Here is an 18773-nt window from a genome sequence, read left to right as displayed (position 1 = left end):
GTGAACCTTCCTTTTGCTACCTTTTCACCACGCCCGTGGAACCGCTGCACTGGCCGAACGTTATGGAGTGTCGGAGTTCAATGTCTTGACAGGTCAGTGGTGTCAAGCGTGTTGCCGTTAGTGAAGTAAGTCGGTGGTTCCCTGCTCAGTCGTTCTGTCAGTTTCAATGCAGGGGGTCAGCAATCCCGGTCGGACCGGGACGAACGCCAATCTAGGGTACACCGCGACGGCACAGTGCATAGCACGAATTTTGCGCGAGTACCGTGAGATCCAGCGGACACCGTCTCCGCACTGGTGCGCAAACCCTTTGCAGGTAAAGGCCAACACGACATGGGCAGAGCTTCACCGCACAAGTTGACCGGTGATTTTCCACCATCACGACCCTGAGTACACGCTCAACTCTCAGGTCCACGCATGTGGCATGAGATAGAGCCTAGGGCTAGCATAGAGACCCTAGAATACTATATCCTATCTGGTGTAGACACGGTTGTACGTAGAAGAGACAAACTCTGGAGCTCCGTTTTGACACGGGTTTTTGCGCATGGGCTGTTTTTACTTCTGCCCTCACGTCTCTGCTCTCTGCATGTTTCGTGCATATTCAAGGATATCTACCTAAATGTTCACAATAACGCAGTCGCCGGCAGCAGACGCATGGGACTCTAGCTCCCAGCTGTGGAGCTTCCGAGATAAGCAACTAATCACTCGTACAAGCACCACATGCTTCTAGGCTTTCGGGCCCGTAGCGTTCTTCGCGCTCAAAGTCGCAGCGCATGCTTCATACTGCTTTGTGTTCCGAATCTCTTCCACAGATTGAGGAGCCCTATGAATGGCACTTCACGCTTCGAGGTCCGCAGGATTCCCATTTCGAAGGAGGCTTGTACCATGGTCGCATCGTCTTGCCCCAAAACTATCCCTTTGCCCCTCCGAATCTGGTCATGCTCACCCAGAACGGCCGGTTTGAAGTCGGAAAAAAGGTGAGATCTCTTTGGCACAGCGCTGGGGAGTGTCTGCACGTCTCCCACCGGCTTCCGGCAGCGGTTTTCTGCATAAGCGTCGTCCAAGCTTCTTGGTCCTTTTTCCCGTTACTCGAACTCACGCAGAATCGGTATACCCGACCTACCGCTGGAATCGCTCGGCTGGAGAACCAGCCGAGTGGCACTACGCCCGCTCACGTGGCCGTAGATGCAACTGTTTCGAGCGATCACGTTGACAGCAGTTTTTCGGAAAACGACAAGGTCGACGCAACATGAAAGAGCCCGTTTTGCTGCCACGCATGTCAAAATAGTATAGTATCATCTCGCGTGTAGGTGTACCTACCCACTCTGAGGAATTTACTGTTTTCAGGTCTGTCTGAGCGCCAGCAGCTACCATCCGGAGCTCTGGCAACCAGCTTGGGGTATCCGAACGCTCCTAGATGCCCTCTGCGCCTTCTTCCCGACACCCGCAGGCGGGGCGCTTCATTCTCTTGACAGGCCCGAGAAGGTGAGACACTCTTAGGACGACAGCGCCGTTTCCAAGCCAGGCAACAGAAAAACAGGCAACTGGCGAGGAAAGGCGTTTCCGTATTTCCATCGCTGTTTTAGGTCGGCTGTTGAAACTGGTTTTCACTGCGCTCTGGACGACTTTCTTCAGTGCAACAGGTAACTGCGCCGCTTCTCTTTTCTTTGCCGGCGCAGCCTCGAATTGCCAAGGCGACTGTCGGTACACTGGAGTGTCTGAGTGGCTGCCTTCTGGAGGAGTATGATTGCTACAGCTGCGATATACCAGGTTCATGCGGTGTATGCTGCCTGCTTGTTACGGCGTCTGTCTCGTATGCTCGTCGCCGTGGCTCTTCCACGAAATTCATCTTTTTTGATCGGGCCCGCCCCCGTACACGGTATTGCACGCAAATCGTAATAACGGTTTTGGAGTCCCTGCTATGCGCATCCTTCACTGGTCTGTGCGAGCAGGTGCGCAGGCAATTAGCACTCGAGTCAGTTAACTGGCTTTGTCCGACATGTGGCAAGTCGAATAAGGAACTCGTCGAGGAGGCGTGTGCCGCTCCAACCAGCGCCCCTCCAGTGAGTCAGAAAGACAGCGACGCGCGCAGATTACCCCGAGTCAACGGCGCGTTTCTATGATACAGCAAAACATGGGCCAAGCACTAGGCCACTCCGTTTCAGTTTCTCACGGATTCCTGCGCTGTCAGAATACGGTTCGCCGTTCCTCTGTCGGGACTGTACATCTGGGCAAAAGGTTCTTCTGACCGGATTTGGAATTTCCAGGATTGTTTCGCTTCTCTGTTCTTAGGACCTTCCAGAGCCACTAAGGCAACAAGCTCAGCTACGTGCTGACCAGGCTTCTCGGGCTTCACCTCCTCTGGCGTCAGACGAGGGTGGCGCCTCGTTCGAGTCTACCCGGCTAGGCGGAATGCCGGTTCCGGCTGTTCAACAAGAAAGAAGGGTGAGCGAAAGTCGTCCGTTGTGTGAAGGCAGTAGTCCGAGCGGCCTGATGCAAAATCTGCCAACAAGACTGGGAGGATCCACTTCATTCCGGCGCAACGTGAGCGCAAAATGTTGTGGCAATCTCCTAGGTGAACTTACGAGGCTGTATGCAACTGCGAGTCCACAGCGGATTGTTCTTGTTTTTGCAAAGAAGCAAAGGCTCATATGTGGACACGATCGACACGCCGATGGCAGCGTGTAGTGCCACAGGGTGCCGAGATTGCTCTTCATTTTAGTTTCCAGGGGTATTTCTGATGCAGAACGAGGCGGGGCGTTGTCTTGAGTGCCAAATTCGGCGATTTTCCATACTTATTTCATGATGTGGATCGAAGACGACGCCACTCCGACTTTCCATTTCTCACGGAAATTGGTGTCAGCTGTCACGTTGTTACGCCGAAGACAACTGTGTCCGGATACCAGGGGCGTTCAGACGTTAACTGCACTCGCTGCAGTCTCAATCCAGAACCGCGTGACAGATGGACCACAATTTCTGGCGTATGAGACATGTCAGACAACCGGCACTAAATTGACTGTTTGTGTCACAGGTGGATGCTCCTGGTGTCTCCTTTGTCGGCGGGAATATGGAGTCCAACCAGCCTCCAAGAACCTTCACCCCACGTGAGGATCCTCTGCGCCACCGGAGGCGTCCTCAGAGAGGCCACAGGACGCTGATGTCGCAGCTTTTACAAACTCCCTGTACAAGGGGAGAGTTCATCGTGGCAGCAGCTGATGTGGTGTTGCTTGTACTTGTCCTGGCATCTGTGGTTTTGCTTGCGGATTTGTTTGTGAATCCGCCCAAGATGACCCTGTATGAGAGCTCACAGGCTGGGGAAAAATTCTGAGAGTGTAATGAGTGTAAGAGGTGATGGAGGCGATTGAAAGCGCGTCATCTTTAGAGATATCGTCTTGTGAGTCACATTATAAGCCAACGGAATCTGTTCTCACTCTCGCCTAAGGATGATATGGGATTGTATCTTGATTTCAAGAGGGTGATGCAAGCGTCAGGGGGGCACTTACGACTTCTATTTCTCTGGTCGGCCGACTGCCAGATGCGAGAGAAGCTTCTTGCATAAGAAAGGAGGCGATATTCCTATTTATTAAGCGTGTCCAATCGCCGTTGTATTTCTAGGTTGTAGCAGGCTGGTTTAATAGAAGTGCGGCAACGGTGTTGCCAATCAGAAACCGCTTGTACAGGTGACAGTTGCCGAGCCTACCGGTATCGGTATTGGTGATCAGCCGAGACAGGGGCGTCTTCGTTTTGGCAAAGGAAACCTACGAAAAGTTGGTGTGGAAGCTCCATCATAGCCAGTTGCATCACGAGTGAAATTGCGAGAACCACCGATACAAAGGAACGCATTAAGGGAAATTTCTGTGTCATTCCCCCAGATGATTTCCGCTAGTCACATTTTTTTTCGAAATTGAGATCGGTAAAGTATGTCTTGTGCTAGGGTCCATCCTGTGTGTTGCCAGGTCAGAACGAAGTCCAGCATGATTTTGTGACTGGAAAATGATATGATACCGGGAAGCAGACGCAGGCACGTCGGCCACCTCAACAAGTAGTTTGATTCTTTGATTCGTACATCAACGCTCACACGCATAGGCAGACGGCAGCATCAGGATAACGCTAAACGTAGCATGGAACAACAAAAAAGTTGCTTCCAAAATTCTCGATTATGTAGCAACAAATGAGCTTCATTGCTTGGGCATCACTGCTGGGCGAATGAACAAGTGTATGCTATTAGAGAAGGTCATGAATCTAGTGTCCCCATCCTGTGTTGAGTTGCCTAACTACGGTCAACAGCAGCTTTTCGAAAAAAAGTGTATCGGGGTTCACACACTGCTTTTGCTTAGTGTTCAACATGGGACAGGCGCAAAACCATAATCACGCACGGTAGAAGATTCGTGGGGATGTCACCTACCGATCGATATCTTGCTCAAGGCGAACGGTAGATGACACGGCGGTTCCCCGACACCGGGTCCGTTTAGCTTTCTAACTGTACCACCGTAGCTACTGACCGTAGCAGTCAGTTATGGAGAAGCACCTATCCTGCGATTGGTGAGACGAAACAAAGAAGAGAGGGGGATGCACATATTTTTGCGGCGAAGTTTCGAGATGTATGACAGATCATACGGAGGTTGCGATCATCCGAACAGGCGCATGCTCTGAGTGCCTTGTGTACGCTGGCAGTGAGAGGAGTACGGATCGTACACCAGCGTTGCATGACGACTGAGGATATCAAGTATGGGGCGTTGCTGACGAAAGGTATTTGCACAACTCTTCAATGCATCAGCTCTACGCGTGTGCCGCGAGACAGATGCAGCCTCCAAAATAACTGCATCCCCACACAAGCGGAGAGACTGCTTTCTTGTCCTGCGCCGCCAAACGAAGGCAAATCACGGTTTTCGCAAGCGTCTCCTGTCTCGCTACTGAGATCGGCAAAGATGTTCGAGCTAGAGGAAAGTCCCGGCTCAATATGCTGCTCAGAACATCGGAAGGAAAAGCAGGCATTTTCCATGATCGCATCTTCCTCCTGTACCAGTGGCTCGTGACCCCTCGGACCCCTCTTTGGCGAATTGAGAATGTGGATGCGTCACGTCTGCTCATGGGGCTTACTGAGGTTGTCGGCTATCCAGGGCTACCGTGAAGCTCGTGCTGCAGAAGACAGGTGGTGGTCAAGGGTTTAGGCCTTTTGGAGACTACATGAAAAACAGTTAAAAGGTACTCTTGGATTAGTAAGAGACGGTAGCGGTAGTTCATTGCAGCCATGTTTTTAGAGGGATACGCGTCTAACACGATGCTTAGGGAAGTTGATACGAGTGCAGGAACAACGCGCCCGTCCGGTAGACCATGTCATGCCTACTGCTCGCACAGCCTCAGTCAAATAATTTTATCTAGATGTTCTGGCGGGACAGGAAGTCTAGTCCGCCGTGTTGTGAATGCTGCTAAAAAAAGTGATATGTTAGCTTGAATCTACGCTGAGTGTTAGATGACCAAAGAGTTGTTTTCCTGCTTCAGCAAAATGTTTGTTCTATGGTATGGCGTATGGCTTGGGATGCTAGCTATTCAGTGTTTCCGGTACTGCGACACTGTTTCAGGTGAGTGGTCGGACCATTTTCCCAGCGGATCCATCTCTCATTTTACTGGACAAGTGTATCCGCTGATTTCTTCAGGCAATCCCGCTGAATCCGGCACGCGACACGAGGTTCCAAGATTTCGGCGGCTCGATGGTGAGAGCATTGTGTGTAGGGAGCGTCTCTGCACACATGAGGTGCTGAAATCTTCTCTCAATGGTCATGCGCCTCTTCATGTCCGTACGCTTACTACTCGCGTTTTTCCATATCTGCCTGCAGGGCCTTACGGCTTTGGTTACGGCCGATATGGATTCAAAGGCAGCTATGGCGTGCCACTCCCACAGCCTGGATATGCTGGCAAGGGTCCAGGGTTTTATACCAGGCCTCCGGGCGTGACACTGCTGCCGACAAACACAGGTGCAGACTCGCTCCGTAGTAGCGGGTGAAACAACGTAGCTTTTGATGCTCGCGACTTTCGTGAAGTGGCGAAATAGTGGCTGGTGGGATCCTTCTGGCGACGTCGTTGGTGTTACCTGTAATTTTCTTGACCATTTTGCTTCCGCTGCGCCGGTCATTCATGGGAGCGTAAGGTCAATGCATATCACTGTCTCGAACCTTCTGTTTCTTGCGTAGGTGTCATGTTCCCGACGACGGCCCTTGGCGGAATGGCTATCCAGGGTGTTTACTCCGCCAGTTATTCCGCATCGACCGCTCTCGCAACGGAGTACGGGGGAGCCTCGCAGATCGTTCCTGTGACGCCAGGTGCACGTTCGGCAATGGCCACACCTGTCCCCGGCACCTTCCCTGGCGCTTCACTTGTTCAGAGTTCTTCTTCTATTCCCGCCAGCACAGCCGAAACATCGGAGAATCAGCCCGTGGGAAACATGCAAGGGGTCACCGAGGCACCGTTAGGCACCCCCGTCCTTTGCCCCGATTTAAGCTTAGGCGGTAAGTGTTCAGCCGGGGCTTAAGTGTGATCCTAAAGTAATCGTCCCATTGCAGGAATGAAGAGTTCGTTGTTCCTACGAACCTTGCTGCATGTTCAGACCTGTTGGTGATTGCAAACCGTCTGAAAGAAGGCAACGTTACCACCCGTCAGGCTGCCATTCAGTTTCTCCAAGGTGACGCCGAATTCAGGAACTGCAGTGTTTCCTCGATCGCGTCGATTGTCGGTGAGAATTCATTTTTTCGTAACCCTATTAGCTGAGGATGCAAGCGACAACTCTCTCCGGCATGTTGTGCACGGTTCGCCACGCCGTGCTGGCTCTAACTGTTGCACCCTTTGTTCATTGATCTTGCAGACGACCCCATTGTACAACAGGCTTTTACGGCACAACATTCGCAAGAAAGAGCGCCCCAGTCGGAAAAATGTCCACCTCTGACTCAGCGAGGTAGGGAACCCTTGTAGCCACCGAACAGATGTGGGATGGAGAACTCCTTGGTATCCTATGTGGCTCCTGTCGCGGTGACGCTTGTGACTTTCAATGGATACAGATATAGAAAACCTGGCGGAGTACCTGAGAGTGTCGAAGGTGGAGAAAACAGAAAATGCTGTCTGGAAAAAAATCAGAAGCATATCACAGCTAAAACTTTGCTCGGATGACGAGATATATGCTCTCTCCCGTAAGTATAACCAGAGTCACAACGTCATCAGGATGACTCACATGCAGCTAGGTTACAGGTAACCGAGCCATGTGGTACTTGTGGTGCCCATTGTCGTGTGATGCAGGTCAGCCTCCTATAAAAAGGATCTATGATGTCCAAGGACTCCAAGATGCCACACAGCGTCAAGGTACCGGATGAGTCACGTGAACTTCCACAGCCAGTGTCAAGCCGTCTCCCGTGAATAGTACCACTGGCTCTCCTAATGGATGTCAGTTCTGTGATGGAAGTCCTCTCCAATTTCCACTTTGGATGCGTGCCCTTGATATCCCTTCTCAGGTGACTTCGGCGAAGCCACTGGCCAAGAAGTCAATACTCCCAGGGATGCAGGGACGCAGGAATGGTGCAAACTGCAGCCAGCTCACCCTCTATGCAGACACTAATTCATAATCATCTGTGGCGCTCATACAAACTATCGGGGGACTTCTGCGTATGAATAGCTTCACTGCGGATGCGCCGTTTGGCATCCTGCGTGTTATCACTAAATCAATCGTGGTGCATGCCGTGCGTCAGGAAGTAACTGTAGGCACTAGGTCCGGCGGAACCACTCCTGGCCAGTGAAGCCGTTAGCTCAACAATATCAAGCCGTACTCGAATGTGACGTTCTAATCGCGTGCTTTTCCATCCGACTGCTGCTGTACGGACGATTATCCGGGCAGCGGGGTCCTTAGGACGTTCACACATCGATTATTCTGCACCTTTGCAACTACCATCAGACGAGATCGTGCTACGACGCACCATATCTCCCCTCTTGGACGCAGCACGTTGAGACCCCTTGTTGCATATAGCCGTAAACAGAGGACTACAGATCAGCACTCTTGCTGCTGCATTTTATTTAGCATTACTAGATACTAGGTTGGCAATATCACTGTGCAATGCTGCAATAGGGATACAGCCCAGGCCCTCTGTCTAATCGAGGGACGGAGGTTGTTAGGGCGAGCGACCGAGTTGCCGACGAGAACGCGTGGAGTGAGGTCACTGAAAGCAGCACTTACCGGTTGTGGGGAGCAGATGAAGCATGGTGCTATTCTCTTATTTTATCTCGTCGACCTCGGAGAAGGAGCAAATGACAGATGAGTTTGAGTCCATCATAAGCATTCGTGTAGGTACACTGCGATTTCTTTCCACAGAAAGCCCCAACCCGCATACGCGCGACACGCTCTAAGGAAAATCTTCTTACACAGGTTGTCCTTGCTTAGCTGATGGCAATGAAAGTAGCAATTCTCGCCGGCGTCACGTCCTGCGCCCTCTGGGGTAGAGCAATATGCACTTTTGTGCCGCATGGGATTGACAGAGATCCTTCCTCCGTCGATTACGCCTCCAGAACAGAACGTGCTGCTCCTCCGCGGTTTATTCAATCAAAGGCAGGCTTCAGTCCCGTGGTGGGGTAAGAGTAACGCGAGTGCTGCTAACTCCTTGCGGTCTGCGCTGACACTTCCTTTTCTGGACAGACTTCTATCGGTGAACGCCGCTCGAATCTCCTGCAAATGGGAAAATATCTTATCAGCTAACGTTTGCAGTTGTTGATGAGTTTACTCAGGCAGCTCACCGGTACAAACGCCCCCCAACCTTCGGGACTTCGGGTGAATTCTTCGACCCACGTACATGATCACTGGGGACCGAAATCATTGGCGTTTGCAGGAGGCCGGTACGGGTTTTCCGCCCCAAATGGAACAGTTCATCGACGACGCGGTCGCCAACGTATGTACTCTAACAAAAATATTGTGGCTTGTGGTCCAGTCGACCTGTTGCCTTAGGCGGAAAAGAAAGCAGTAGCGCAGCTGATGCAAGATAATAGAAGCCATGAACTTGATCAAGGTGAAACTCTCCCTCCACCTTTCTAACACACCTGCACCGTTTAAAACACCAATGCATAGAGTTGCTGCATATTGCCGAGGAACGTCTCAAAAAATATTGGTTAGAATCCAGCCGCCTGCGTACCGAATGATGACTCCGGCAATCATAATTTCTCAACCAGGTACATCGGACAATGCAGGTTAGACAGGATGACAAATGTCTGGTGACCCTGTCGCCAATACGGAAGGAATCAGAAGGGACTACACAGCAACGTGCCCGGTTGACTGGATTGAAACACAAGATGGTAAGGGTCCTTTATGGTGTGTGGTAACATACTCTCCCTACGCGGCACTGAAGGACTATGTGCTCCTCCTGTGGAATACACTGGCCCGTAAGATCCGAGGCTAGACTCATTCCTGGGGGTACACACACGCATTCTTCGATCGGCATAACTCCAGCTGCCGTGCTTCGAATTTCAAAGACAGTTCGGCTTTGCAGAAAGAAGAATTTGCTTGGAAATGTCAGGCGACTTGGCCGTGCATGACAGGTACATTCTCCACATTTTAAGTGGTTTCACGACAACGTGAGATGTTTTTGTTTCCAGCGCCTCCCAGAGACTTCAGCGCGACTTGTCCGGCAAACTGGGCGAACGTTGGAGAACACCTGTGCATAGCTCCAGACGTAGGAACTCGTTTTCTGTTTCTGTCGAGCCGCACCACTAGATTTCCTGGCAGAATTACACGGGCAACTGTAGTCCTGCCATGGAATTCGCAAAATTTTCTGCTGAGAGAAAGGCAATGTAGGTAATATGAAACGATTTTCCGTTGTCGCGTCCTTCATCCCTCATTCTCAGCTGGGCGAAAACATGTAATGAGAGAATCCTTATACACACAAAGACCACGCTACATGGATTGAGTGTAGGTGATATTGAATGGCCCGTCACGGAAGTAACCCGGCGTGCCGCTGGAAGACAGCTGGGTGTTCTTCCAAATAAGGCTGGCGTGGGAGGACCTGTATCCGAGGTAAGCAGCACTGTAGCCCGTCGTTGGCTCGAGTGGAATGCATGAGACAGTCGTATAACAGGAAGGCGTTATTCTTTCTGTCGCGAAACCAATCTCTTTGTAACCATTGCTGTTCGAATGAAACTTTGGTGGCGATTCCGTTGATACAGCTTTCGATAAGTATTTGCTTATCTAAATCGGCGTTGAGGTAGTCAACCACTAGCCTACATGCCAGCTCTTTCCAAGAAAGTCTGAAGGAACTTCTGCTGCTCTAGAAACAAATGCACGCTTTTAAATGTGGTTGAGCGCATGTTTCCGCTCAGTCTCTCCGCGCAGAAGAGTGACTGCTTTGTACGAGCGTGAGTTTTCTCCGGACAACCGAGTCTACATACCACTGAAACCAGGTCGAGATTAATGCTACGGAGACCCGTAACTGTCAACCTGACTATTTTACTCGATTCGCAGTGATATCGAGGCCACCTCGTCCGGAGAAAGAACTCGAATCTGCCAATTGACGTTTCATTTCCGCGAGCTAACTCCGTGGTACCCCGCAGGTGACTGCAGCCACGGATCCTGCTTTCCAATTTAAGTCACATCTCAACTGACAGCAAAAGTTTAGAGCTCAAACGCCTCCGTGACACTATCCCTTCACTCACTATGCTGTGGCAGGTTTCAGAGACACGAATCTAAAAAGTAGTCCAAACTAAAATTATCTGGTGGGGACCCACAACTGAGGCGTGTCATAGTTGAGTGAGGGTTGCAGTGTGCACTTTCAAGACGGCAGCGGAGTACAGAGCTTACAACTTATCACCTTTAGGAAATGCGTTCATCTACAAAAGCATACTTCCTGTTGCTGCCTTTGTCGTCTGCGACCAAGGAGATCGAACGGTGCAGTGCGCCTTCTGACTTCGCTCGAAGATCACCTTTCGAGGTAACTCCTGCTGCACGTGACATCCGTTTTTCTTGCCTGTGTCCATCTCTTTCCTGCTCCGCCGGAGCAGCGGGGTGCGACGACGTGAGACATCACCCCTGTCACTGCAAAGACGACGGAGTCACCCTCCCCAGACAGAAGAGTCTCGAAATGCACGGGGAGAGTCGCATCAGCCCGCTGTTCGAAGCCGAAACATACCACAGAAGAATGGTGCACAGCGAAGGCCGCAGGTGACTGTTTATCCTGACGCTCTCGCAATTTACCTCGCTGACACGCCGGTACATTGTGTCTTGAGACATGCTGTTGTCATTCGATGAAATTTCCGTCCGCCTCATACCGTAACTGTAGAGGCACCGATTTACATCAATGCGCTCATTGCCGCTGAAATCGACACCAAAACCTACTCCAGCATCAGATAGGACTCGAAGCAAAAACGTTTGTTTCACTTGCGACAGCATTGAGACGAACATTATTTTACACAACGGTACACTTGGCGCTCACAACAGCCCGCCCTGCTGCTAGTCCTGGGGTTTAATAGGGTCAACTAGTGCCATGCAGTTGGTCCGCACGCGTGCCGGGTCTGCTCCAAAAGATGCATGCAGCTTGCTGCCACGCCACTAGCGAATCGATGCTGACTTCCTGCCAAACTGTTTCTGGGCGAGGGAAGGAAGATCAGCCTGTCGAGTGTCCAATTCAGGAACACCGAAGATTAACATCTCACTTGAATTTCCCCACTATCTCCCGCAGAGGATACCGACTACCATCCTCCATCGACAAGAAAGTTTGTTGCGGAACGATACAGGTGCGGTAGTTAGCTCTCCGCAACAGAACCTCAATCGCTTGCTTCCCAACGGAGGGCTCATTGTTCCATTTCCAAGCGACTGCGGCTGACTTTTGTTTGTTTTCCCCCCTTTTCTGTTTTACATGCGACGCACTGCGGACGCTTCCTGCCGTCTTGCACTTTCGAATCTGCAAGCTCAGAGACGTCCTCTTAGCGTGCTTTCTTCCCGCTTTCCGTGCATCCCCTTCCACTAACTTTATTACCCCATAAAATCCAGTATCGTTTACTCCTTTACGTTAAGTCTATAAATTCCGTGCTTGCTCGGGCAGAGCAGCTTTCCGACGTGCAGTTTTTCGTGGGACGGTCGTTGAACCAGTAGAGTGGTGACTCCCCTTCCGTTGTCTGACTGTGAACCCCATGCAGCCAAAGCAGAAGAGCGGCTCAGGCCCTCCGGGCTTTTCACGGCCCCTGACGGTGGGAGAGGTGCCGCTTATGGCTTGCTCTAACCATAATAGACACCCAGATGCTCCGGCAAACCGAACTTATAGGATGGTTGTAGGTGGATCCGATAAGCAAGCTCGTGGATATCACGCTCTTCGCATGTTGCGGCTCAAGCGCGTGTATATGAAGCAACGGTGGCAGCAACTAGCACTCATCGGCATCACCGCTCTGGTTGGGTTGTCTCTGATTTTCTGGAACCAGGTAACGTTTCCGGCGCTGATATACATCCAAAACGCACGCCTTCCCGTGTATTACACACCAACGAAGGAGGACGAGACTCGGTGTGTCGCAACATCGTTACCTTCGTTGTACACAGACAACGACTTGTCCAGTTGGAAAGCACCCGAGAGAGCTGAATTGCTTCAAGAGGCATGGGGTACATCCCTGCCACTGACATCGCGGAGGGTCAGTTACAAGACATACGAAGCAAACATGTGCATCATGGAGATTGTGTCCAAGGCACTGTCAAATAGCCACATAGATTATGCGATTGTCGGGGACACACTGGTCGGTTCGTATCTCTTTCACGACGCTGCTTTCTGGAGTAATTCTCTGGAAGTGGCTCTTCCCAGGGCTGATGCAGAGAAGGTGCAGGGCTTGCTTCAACAAGTGAACTTGGTCGACGCCTTCGACAACAACCTTGCTTACACCCCATCTCCACTACGAGAGTGGCTGGACAATTCAAAAGCACGACTTGAGGTAAGCTCGGATATTCGAGGGCCTTTTGTTGTTCCTTTCTGAAAGTCATTCTCTACAGATGCGTCCAAAGGGTGGCCTCTTTTTCGAGACACGACCAGCAGGTTTTCCTGTCTTGCGTGTATGTGCAGCTGGAAGAAGTCCGCAACAAAAGCAGTGAGGGGCGTATCTTTCTGAGTTCACCGTCGGGCTCTTTGACGGGCCAGTTCGCCTCGATCCAGATCAGCGTGAGGTGGTGGACAGTTGAGGAACGCATGCCAGATGACAATTCGAAAGATTTTGAAAACAGCTCATCGGTGGTCGCTTTGGATGCTCCCGTCGCGGATGGCTCAGCGGACACGGTCCGCGTACCGGACTCAGAATGGTTCCCGTTAACCGTTCGGCCGCTGGGGATGCTTGCTGTTCCCGCTCCTGTCAATCCCATGTTTTACATCAACGCTCAGTACAATGCAGCAGAACCACCCTGCGGCAACCGCAACTCGGCCAGCAGCTCAGGATTTCTGTCTTTGAGGAATGCCGTCGCAGGATCATGCTCGATCCTCCGAAACTCTTATTTTCACATCGAGAGGGATCAGGTTAAAGAAGACTGTTTTAGAGAACTACTGTTTTTCCGTGGGAAACCCCGGTCTGTTGCATATGTGGGAGGAAAGTTCTCACCAGCTGAGAACTTTTCGTCGTGGTTTTTGGTTTAGGGTGGGCAGATAGTCATCAGTGTGCATATGTTCAAGTTTGACGAGCCGGACAGTGTGCACCATCGTTTCCGTTCATTATACTAAATTCCGTACGGGTGGTTCTTGCGCAGATTCCCGTTCTATTTTCTCACGGGGTCCACGTTCCTGTTCCTAGTTGCAGTTCACTGAAGAGGCCCTCCCTGGCGCAACCCCGGGGACTGTTCGTCGGCATGTGTCTCGACGAGTCTGAAAGGTCACACCTTGTTTCAGTCACTGTGGCTATTTAAATGCAGTTTTGGAGTGGAGGACCCCTTCATTCCCCTCTAGCGCTAATGCACAGTCTTCATTGTAATCCTGTCTAGGGGCTTGACTCTCATGCCTAACTACAAGCTGTGAAACGCTGAACCAGCGGTTCACGGGTGGGAATTTTTCTTTCAATTCCGGGTGCATCCTATATTTGCATTCTTCGAACTCACGCAGAGTTTTCCCTCTGACCCCAACTTGCCCACGATACAGTCGCGCTGCTCCACATAGAAAATACTGGTTGTCCGGGAGCTTGACGAAAGGAATCATGGCCTTGCGTCGAAATGTTATGCACGTTAGCAGCGGGAGTCACTCTTTGCTCTGGAGACCGGTGTTATCGATGGATAACGAATTAGAAGGCTGTCGTGTGCACATCTTGGCGGATCACACTTGTTGACCATATGTCGCCCTCAAGAACCACTATCGTACGATGGAGCAGTTCGTTTGGCTGATGAAGAGTGACAGCTTGGATGTAGACCAGTCAGCCATGGTGTTGCAAGTTTTTTTTCGCAGATGCATGCTACCTCGCTGACGGGCATGCTTATCTTTTGTATGTGTGCTCATGCTTAAGACGAAGCGGCTTCCATAACCACAGACTGATTTGAACCATGACAATCATGCCAGCTGGACCCTATGCTCCGGCGGAAGCTTTGTGTTTATCTCTACGAGGCGTTGTAACCTTGCGTTTCTTTGTACCGCCCACGTTCCTGCCAACGTCGCAGTCGCGCGCATGAACTTCTCTCTTTTTGTGTCGTGGGATTTGCACTGGACCACTTCTTTTGGTGTGGCAGAAGATCGGGAGGCACCCTGATAGTCCCTCATGTACGTATCGATATCCGGTGCAGGAATGTCGAACGAATCGTCTCGATCGTCGGAGTCAGTGTCACTCATCTGCAACACGCAGCCTCAAAACCAGTGGGCGGGGGCGATGGTCATATTTTTGAAGAACCAGGACAAGACGTAACGTTCTCCTACTACTTTCGTCTCAGATAAGATGCCTATATGATTTTCATCAGTGGTGGACATCTTTCGTTGTGAAGCCTTCGCGCCTAAACCAGTTTTCCGTTCTCGTTCTGTTTCATTTCTATCTCCAGTTCAACTTCTAACCAGAAGCTTGCGTTTACACATCTGATCCGACTTGCGACACACCTACACGAACGCCAATATCCTGACATACGTGTCGTGGTGTTTGCCGTACCTGATCAGCTGGGAAACCCCCGTCTGACACTCTCTCCGGAGACGTGCCCAAGTACAAGAGAGGTGGATAAGAGGGCCGGAGACCGAAACAGTTGTGCCTGCCGGTGACTTCATCGAGAAGACCATCTCTATTTTTGTGAATGGACGACGGTCGAAACACATTGCTTAACGAAATACTTCTCATGAATGGGAGAGAAAGACATGGCCTTTTCGATCGACGGTCGGGGGGCAATCCCTGCAAGCAATGCATCGTACAGACTGCGCGTACATCCACACCGGACTCCGCCGTTAGCAAGGAGATCCTGTACGACTGCTGCACTACTTCATTCTGCAGAGTGAACTGACGAATTGACGTCTTTCTTCGAGTTCTCGAAGCAACAGTATCTTACTTTTTGAAAGCAATGCCCGAGGTCTGTTTCGACGTATCGGGGTAAGGGAACAAGAGGCCGGAATTCGGCGGTTGCAGGGGTCATGAAGAACACGCCGTTTATAACAGGTGGATCGAACTTCAAAATTGGCAAGCTTGGCTTTTCGTCAGCTGTTTTCTCTATTGCTCCTCCTGAGAACGAATGATTCTGTGGTCTAAGCAAAGCTGCGACAAGTTCTCGATCGCTCTGTTCGAGGTGCCAAGCTGAGGTCGGGATGGGATGTTCTCGCAAACCCATGATTTGGTAGTCTATCTGTGGAATCGGTTTCATATTGTTGTATTCTTTGACGCATTGTATCAAGTCCGCTACATTCACTCTTTCTTTCACACAGAACCAGGGAGGGACCGTGTGGGTCGTTGCAGGAATCTGGAACAGGCGTTGTACTGTTGTGCACCGACGAAGGAGGACAGAATGAATCGCCTTCTTAGAAACATCTCCTTGTTCTCCATTCTCACTATCGTCATCAGACAACTTCATGGCTGAGCCGTTTCGCGCTAGACCAGTTGTCGATGAAATCGAAGCTGAGGAGGAACACTGCCAGGGCACAGCTTGCGTTAGGGTTGCCAAACGGCGGAGTAACCTGTTCCTCTTGATGATGGAAGTGACAGCTCGAACAAAACGGTGTTTACTCCATCTTCTCAAAGCAAACGAATTATTCATGGTTTCATCCATGGCAGTGGAGCGACCATGAACTTGCTTAGGTAGCCAACGCACAGATACCACCACCGGCTCGGTCGGGAATTCACACTTATCTCGGATCTGATCTTGCAATGAGCACTGCCTCAACACGTTCTCATTATCAAATTGCCTACGGGCAAGCAATCGCTGATTTCTTGACTCATTCGGAGGTGATTCGCCCACCGACATCATGACCTTGCGTTTTCCCCTGTGGAACTGTACAGCCTCTTTCCATCGCTTCTCGAACCGAGCTTTTCTGCAGTCGCGTACACTGTCGCTGGCTATGAGGTTTAATTCTGATCCGAAAACCAAATTACAACTGTCATATGGTTGACCGACCTGGGTGCGGTGGTTTTCATGTGCTGATGAGGGAGCTTCAGTTCTGCGCCGCTGTATGCTCGGCAATTTCCCCAGTTTCTTGCCTATTTGCTGGGTGAACACTCCGTTCCACACGGCGTGTCCTTCGGCATTTGGAACAACCACCCCATTGTAAACTACATGATCTGCCGTCTCACAACACTTGCTACGTTGTGGGCTTGAAGGATGCTGCACTAAAATGACATCCCTTTTTCTTCGAAGTCTGTCGTCGCTCACACCGAGCGTTTCATTGCGGGAGGTGTCTGGGTTTTTCAACGATGATGGGGAGGCAACGGGCGCCACTCCACAGGTGCCCATGGCGTCCACGCGGATAGGCTTGGAACCATAGTCAGCCACTCTGAGTTCGAAGGCAAAGAACGTTGTCGCGACAGAGGTTGGCGTGTAATTTATCGCAATAGTCAGTGACCCCCGAGCGGGTATATCCCCGCAGGTGGGGGCTATATCGAAGTCTGGATTGTGGATTAGAGTCTTTATCGCGAACTGAAACGACACGGGATGCTCATTACGAAGTTCAAATGTTCTGCGGACAGTGACTCTCAATGGCACGTGTCCGAAGTCAAAGAATCGGGGAAGCTTCACGTTCGCGAGCTGCGGATACGCGAAAAGCCCGGCGCTACTGCAACTGTAACTGACGTCTGAGGAACCACGATTTAGCGCTTCTCTCCGATCGTGTCCCGAGTCAACAGACGAACAGAGGACTCTCATTGATGATTTATAGAGTCTCCACTCAAGCGGACAAAAGTAAACTTGTACCTCTTGGGTCATTCCTGGAGCTAGAAAGCCCTTTTTTTCGAAGCTGACATGAAATGCAGGATCGGAAGGAGCTAATATGAAAAACTGAACTGAAGAGTTCGATCGATTCAGAAGCCGAAGTGTTTTGCGTTGGGTTTGATGTGGAATGCAGGCACTAAAGTTCAAACATTCAGGCTGGAAAACAACAGGGCAAAATTCTGCACACTCGCGCCGTAGAGCACTCGACCACTTGCAGTACGTATTGCAAACAGGTGGTTGGGAGAAGACACTGTCAGCTATTATTAATTGTGGCCTCCCTTTGTTTATGATTTTTTGCCCTCGAGTCCTGGACTTATCCTCACAAACAGCCGTCGACGCTCGATGTGAGCCAGCACTGTCGCTGCGTTCTGTCTTTGAGAGTTCTTCTCGGGACCCGGAAGGTCCGTGACCCGAATCACTCTCGATTGGTATAGGTGGTACGTCTGTTGACAGGTTATCCATGCTTATGACCCTCCTGACACGCAAAAAATGTGGAGCCGACTGCGAAGCCTGCGGTTGCCGGTTCAGACCGGAAAACAAATCAGACTACTCCTCAGAGAAGGCAAGGGGGGGGCCTTCGCATCGGGATAGTGGGGGCAAAATTGACCGGCGAATAATGGCCCTGTTTGTGCACAGGATTTGATCTTCCACTTTGAACGCCGGTATCGGCTGGGGAATGAGTGACTCGCATGCAATTGCATTCTCACATGTGTACTGTAGTTCATAAGAAAAGTCACAACCACAGACATCCTTCCTCTCACAGCGCGAAAGCGTCTTCCGCACTCAGAATTGTTTTATTAGAGAGACTTCTTTCGCTTTGCATGCACGATCCTGCACGAGATACAAGGTTGGGCTAGTCAGGGCGCAGTATACGGAGCCTTTCAGTGTGCGCTTTGTAGGGTTTCTTTACAGGCGCGATAAACAGAATGGTCTCGAATACACAACACTGAAGGGAAGCAAATTCCCCTACGGCGGCAGCGCCGTTCGTCGATAGGAAAAGTCTATCATCACGCATGCTCAGAGTTATGGGACTACGATCGGACAAGCATCACTGCACGTAACGTATGGTGATAGGCCAGAAGTTGCGCTGTCTCATTACTGCCATCAAACCGTACTCGCTTTCATACACTCAAGCAACTCGGAAAGACCGAATGCCTTAGCCATGAACAAACTAAACAGGCGAAATTCGCGCATGCCGATGGAATAGTTGTGTTCAATAGCTTGCCTTCCTCCAAGAGCGTATCTCGCGCAGTTTTTTACCTGAGAGAGAGAGTCTTACTGCCGCTCAATTACGGAGATGCCTCACAGGATACAAGCAGACGACAAACAGCATGATATTAGAGGAACAAACTTTAGGAACATGGAAGAAACGGAATTAGTTTGCATTGCACGCGCTTATCCTGCATTGGTCTAGCCGCCGGTA

The 18773-nt window shown here is 50.9% G+C and overlaps 5 protein-coding genes across 5 annotated transcripts; 4 read left to right on the top strand and 1 right to left on the bottom strand.

The window, feature by feature from the left end:
* Positions 1–166: 166 nt before the first annotated feature.
* Positions 167–3325, top strand: NCLIV_067330 (putative ubiquitin-conjugating enzyme e2; the record flags this gene model as incomplete). The annotated part of the gene is made up of 6 exons (XM_003886284.1): positions 167–313; positions 810–974; positions 1345–1482; positions 1947–2060; positions 2290–2442; positions 3029–3325. The coding sequence occupies 6 exons, from the start codon at positions 167–169 to the stop codon at positions 3323–3325; spliced, it is 1014 nt and encodes a 337-aa protein (XP_003886333.1).
* A 2145-nt stretch (positions 3326–5470) lies between these two features.
* NCLIV_067320 (conserved hypothetical protein) lies at positions 5471–7600 on the top strand (the record flags this gene model as incomplete). Its single annotated transcript, XM_003886283.1, has 5 exons — positions 5471–5579; positions 5655–5711; positions 6189–6503; positions 6602–6727; positions 7497–7600. The coding sequence occupies 5 exons, from the start codon at positions 5471–5473 to the stop codon at positions 7598–7600; spliced, it is 711 nt and encodes a 236-aa protein (XP_003886332.1).
* An 819-nt stretch (positions 7601–8419) lies between these two features.
* On the top strand, positions 8420–9687 carry NCLIV_067310 (conserved hypothetical protein; the record flags this gene model as incomplete). The annotated part of the gene is made up of 11 exons (XM_003886282.1): positions 8420–8604; positions 8669–8678; positions 8738–8800; positions 8859–8918; positions 8975–9035; positions 9095–9134; positions 9196–9213; positions 9269–9318; positions 9372–9405; positions 9513–9552; positions 9619–9687. 11 exons carry the CDS (start codon positions 8420–8422, stop codon positions 9685–9687), a joined length of 630 nt encoding a protein of 209 aa, XP_003886331.1.
* Positions 9688–12144: 2457 nt separating this feature from the next.
* On the top strand, positions 12145–13616 carry NCLIV_067300 (conserved hypothetical protein; the record flags this gene model as incomplete). The annotated part of the gene is made up of 2 exons (XM_003886281.1): positions 12145–12927; positions 13056–13616. 2 exons carry the CDS (start codon positions 12145–12147, stop codon positions 13614–13616), a joined length of 1344 nt encoding a protein of 447 aa, XP_003886330.1.
* A 1802-nt stretch (positions 13617–15418) lies between these two features.
* On the bottom strand, positions 15419–16876 carry NCLIV_067290 (conserved hypothetical protein; the record flags this gene model as incomplete). The annotated part of the gene is made up of 1 exon (XM_003886280.1): positions 15419–16876. One exon carries the CDS (start codon positions 16874–16876, stop codon positions 15419–15421), a length of 1458 nt encoding a protein of 485 aa, XP_003886329.1.
* Positions 16877–18773: the final 1897 nt, after the last annotated feature.

This window comes from Neospora caninum, chromosome XII, assembly GCF_000208865.1.
Source record: "Neospora caninum Liverpool complete genome, chromosome XII".
Lineage (NCBI taxonomy): Eukaryota > Apicomplexa > Conoidasida > Eucoccidiorida > Sarcocystidae > Neospora > Neospora caninum.
Note: the sequence above shows the minus strand (reverse complement) of the source record. Positions and strands in the feature narration are given on the sequence as shown.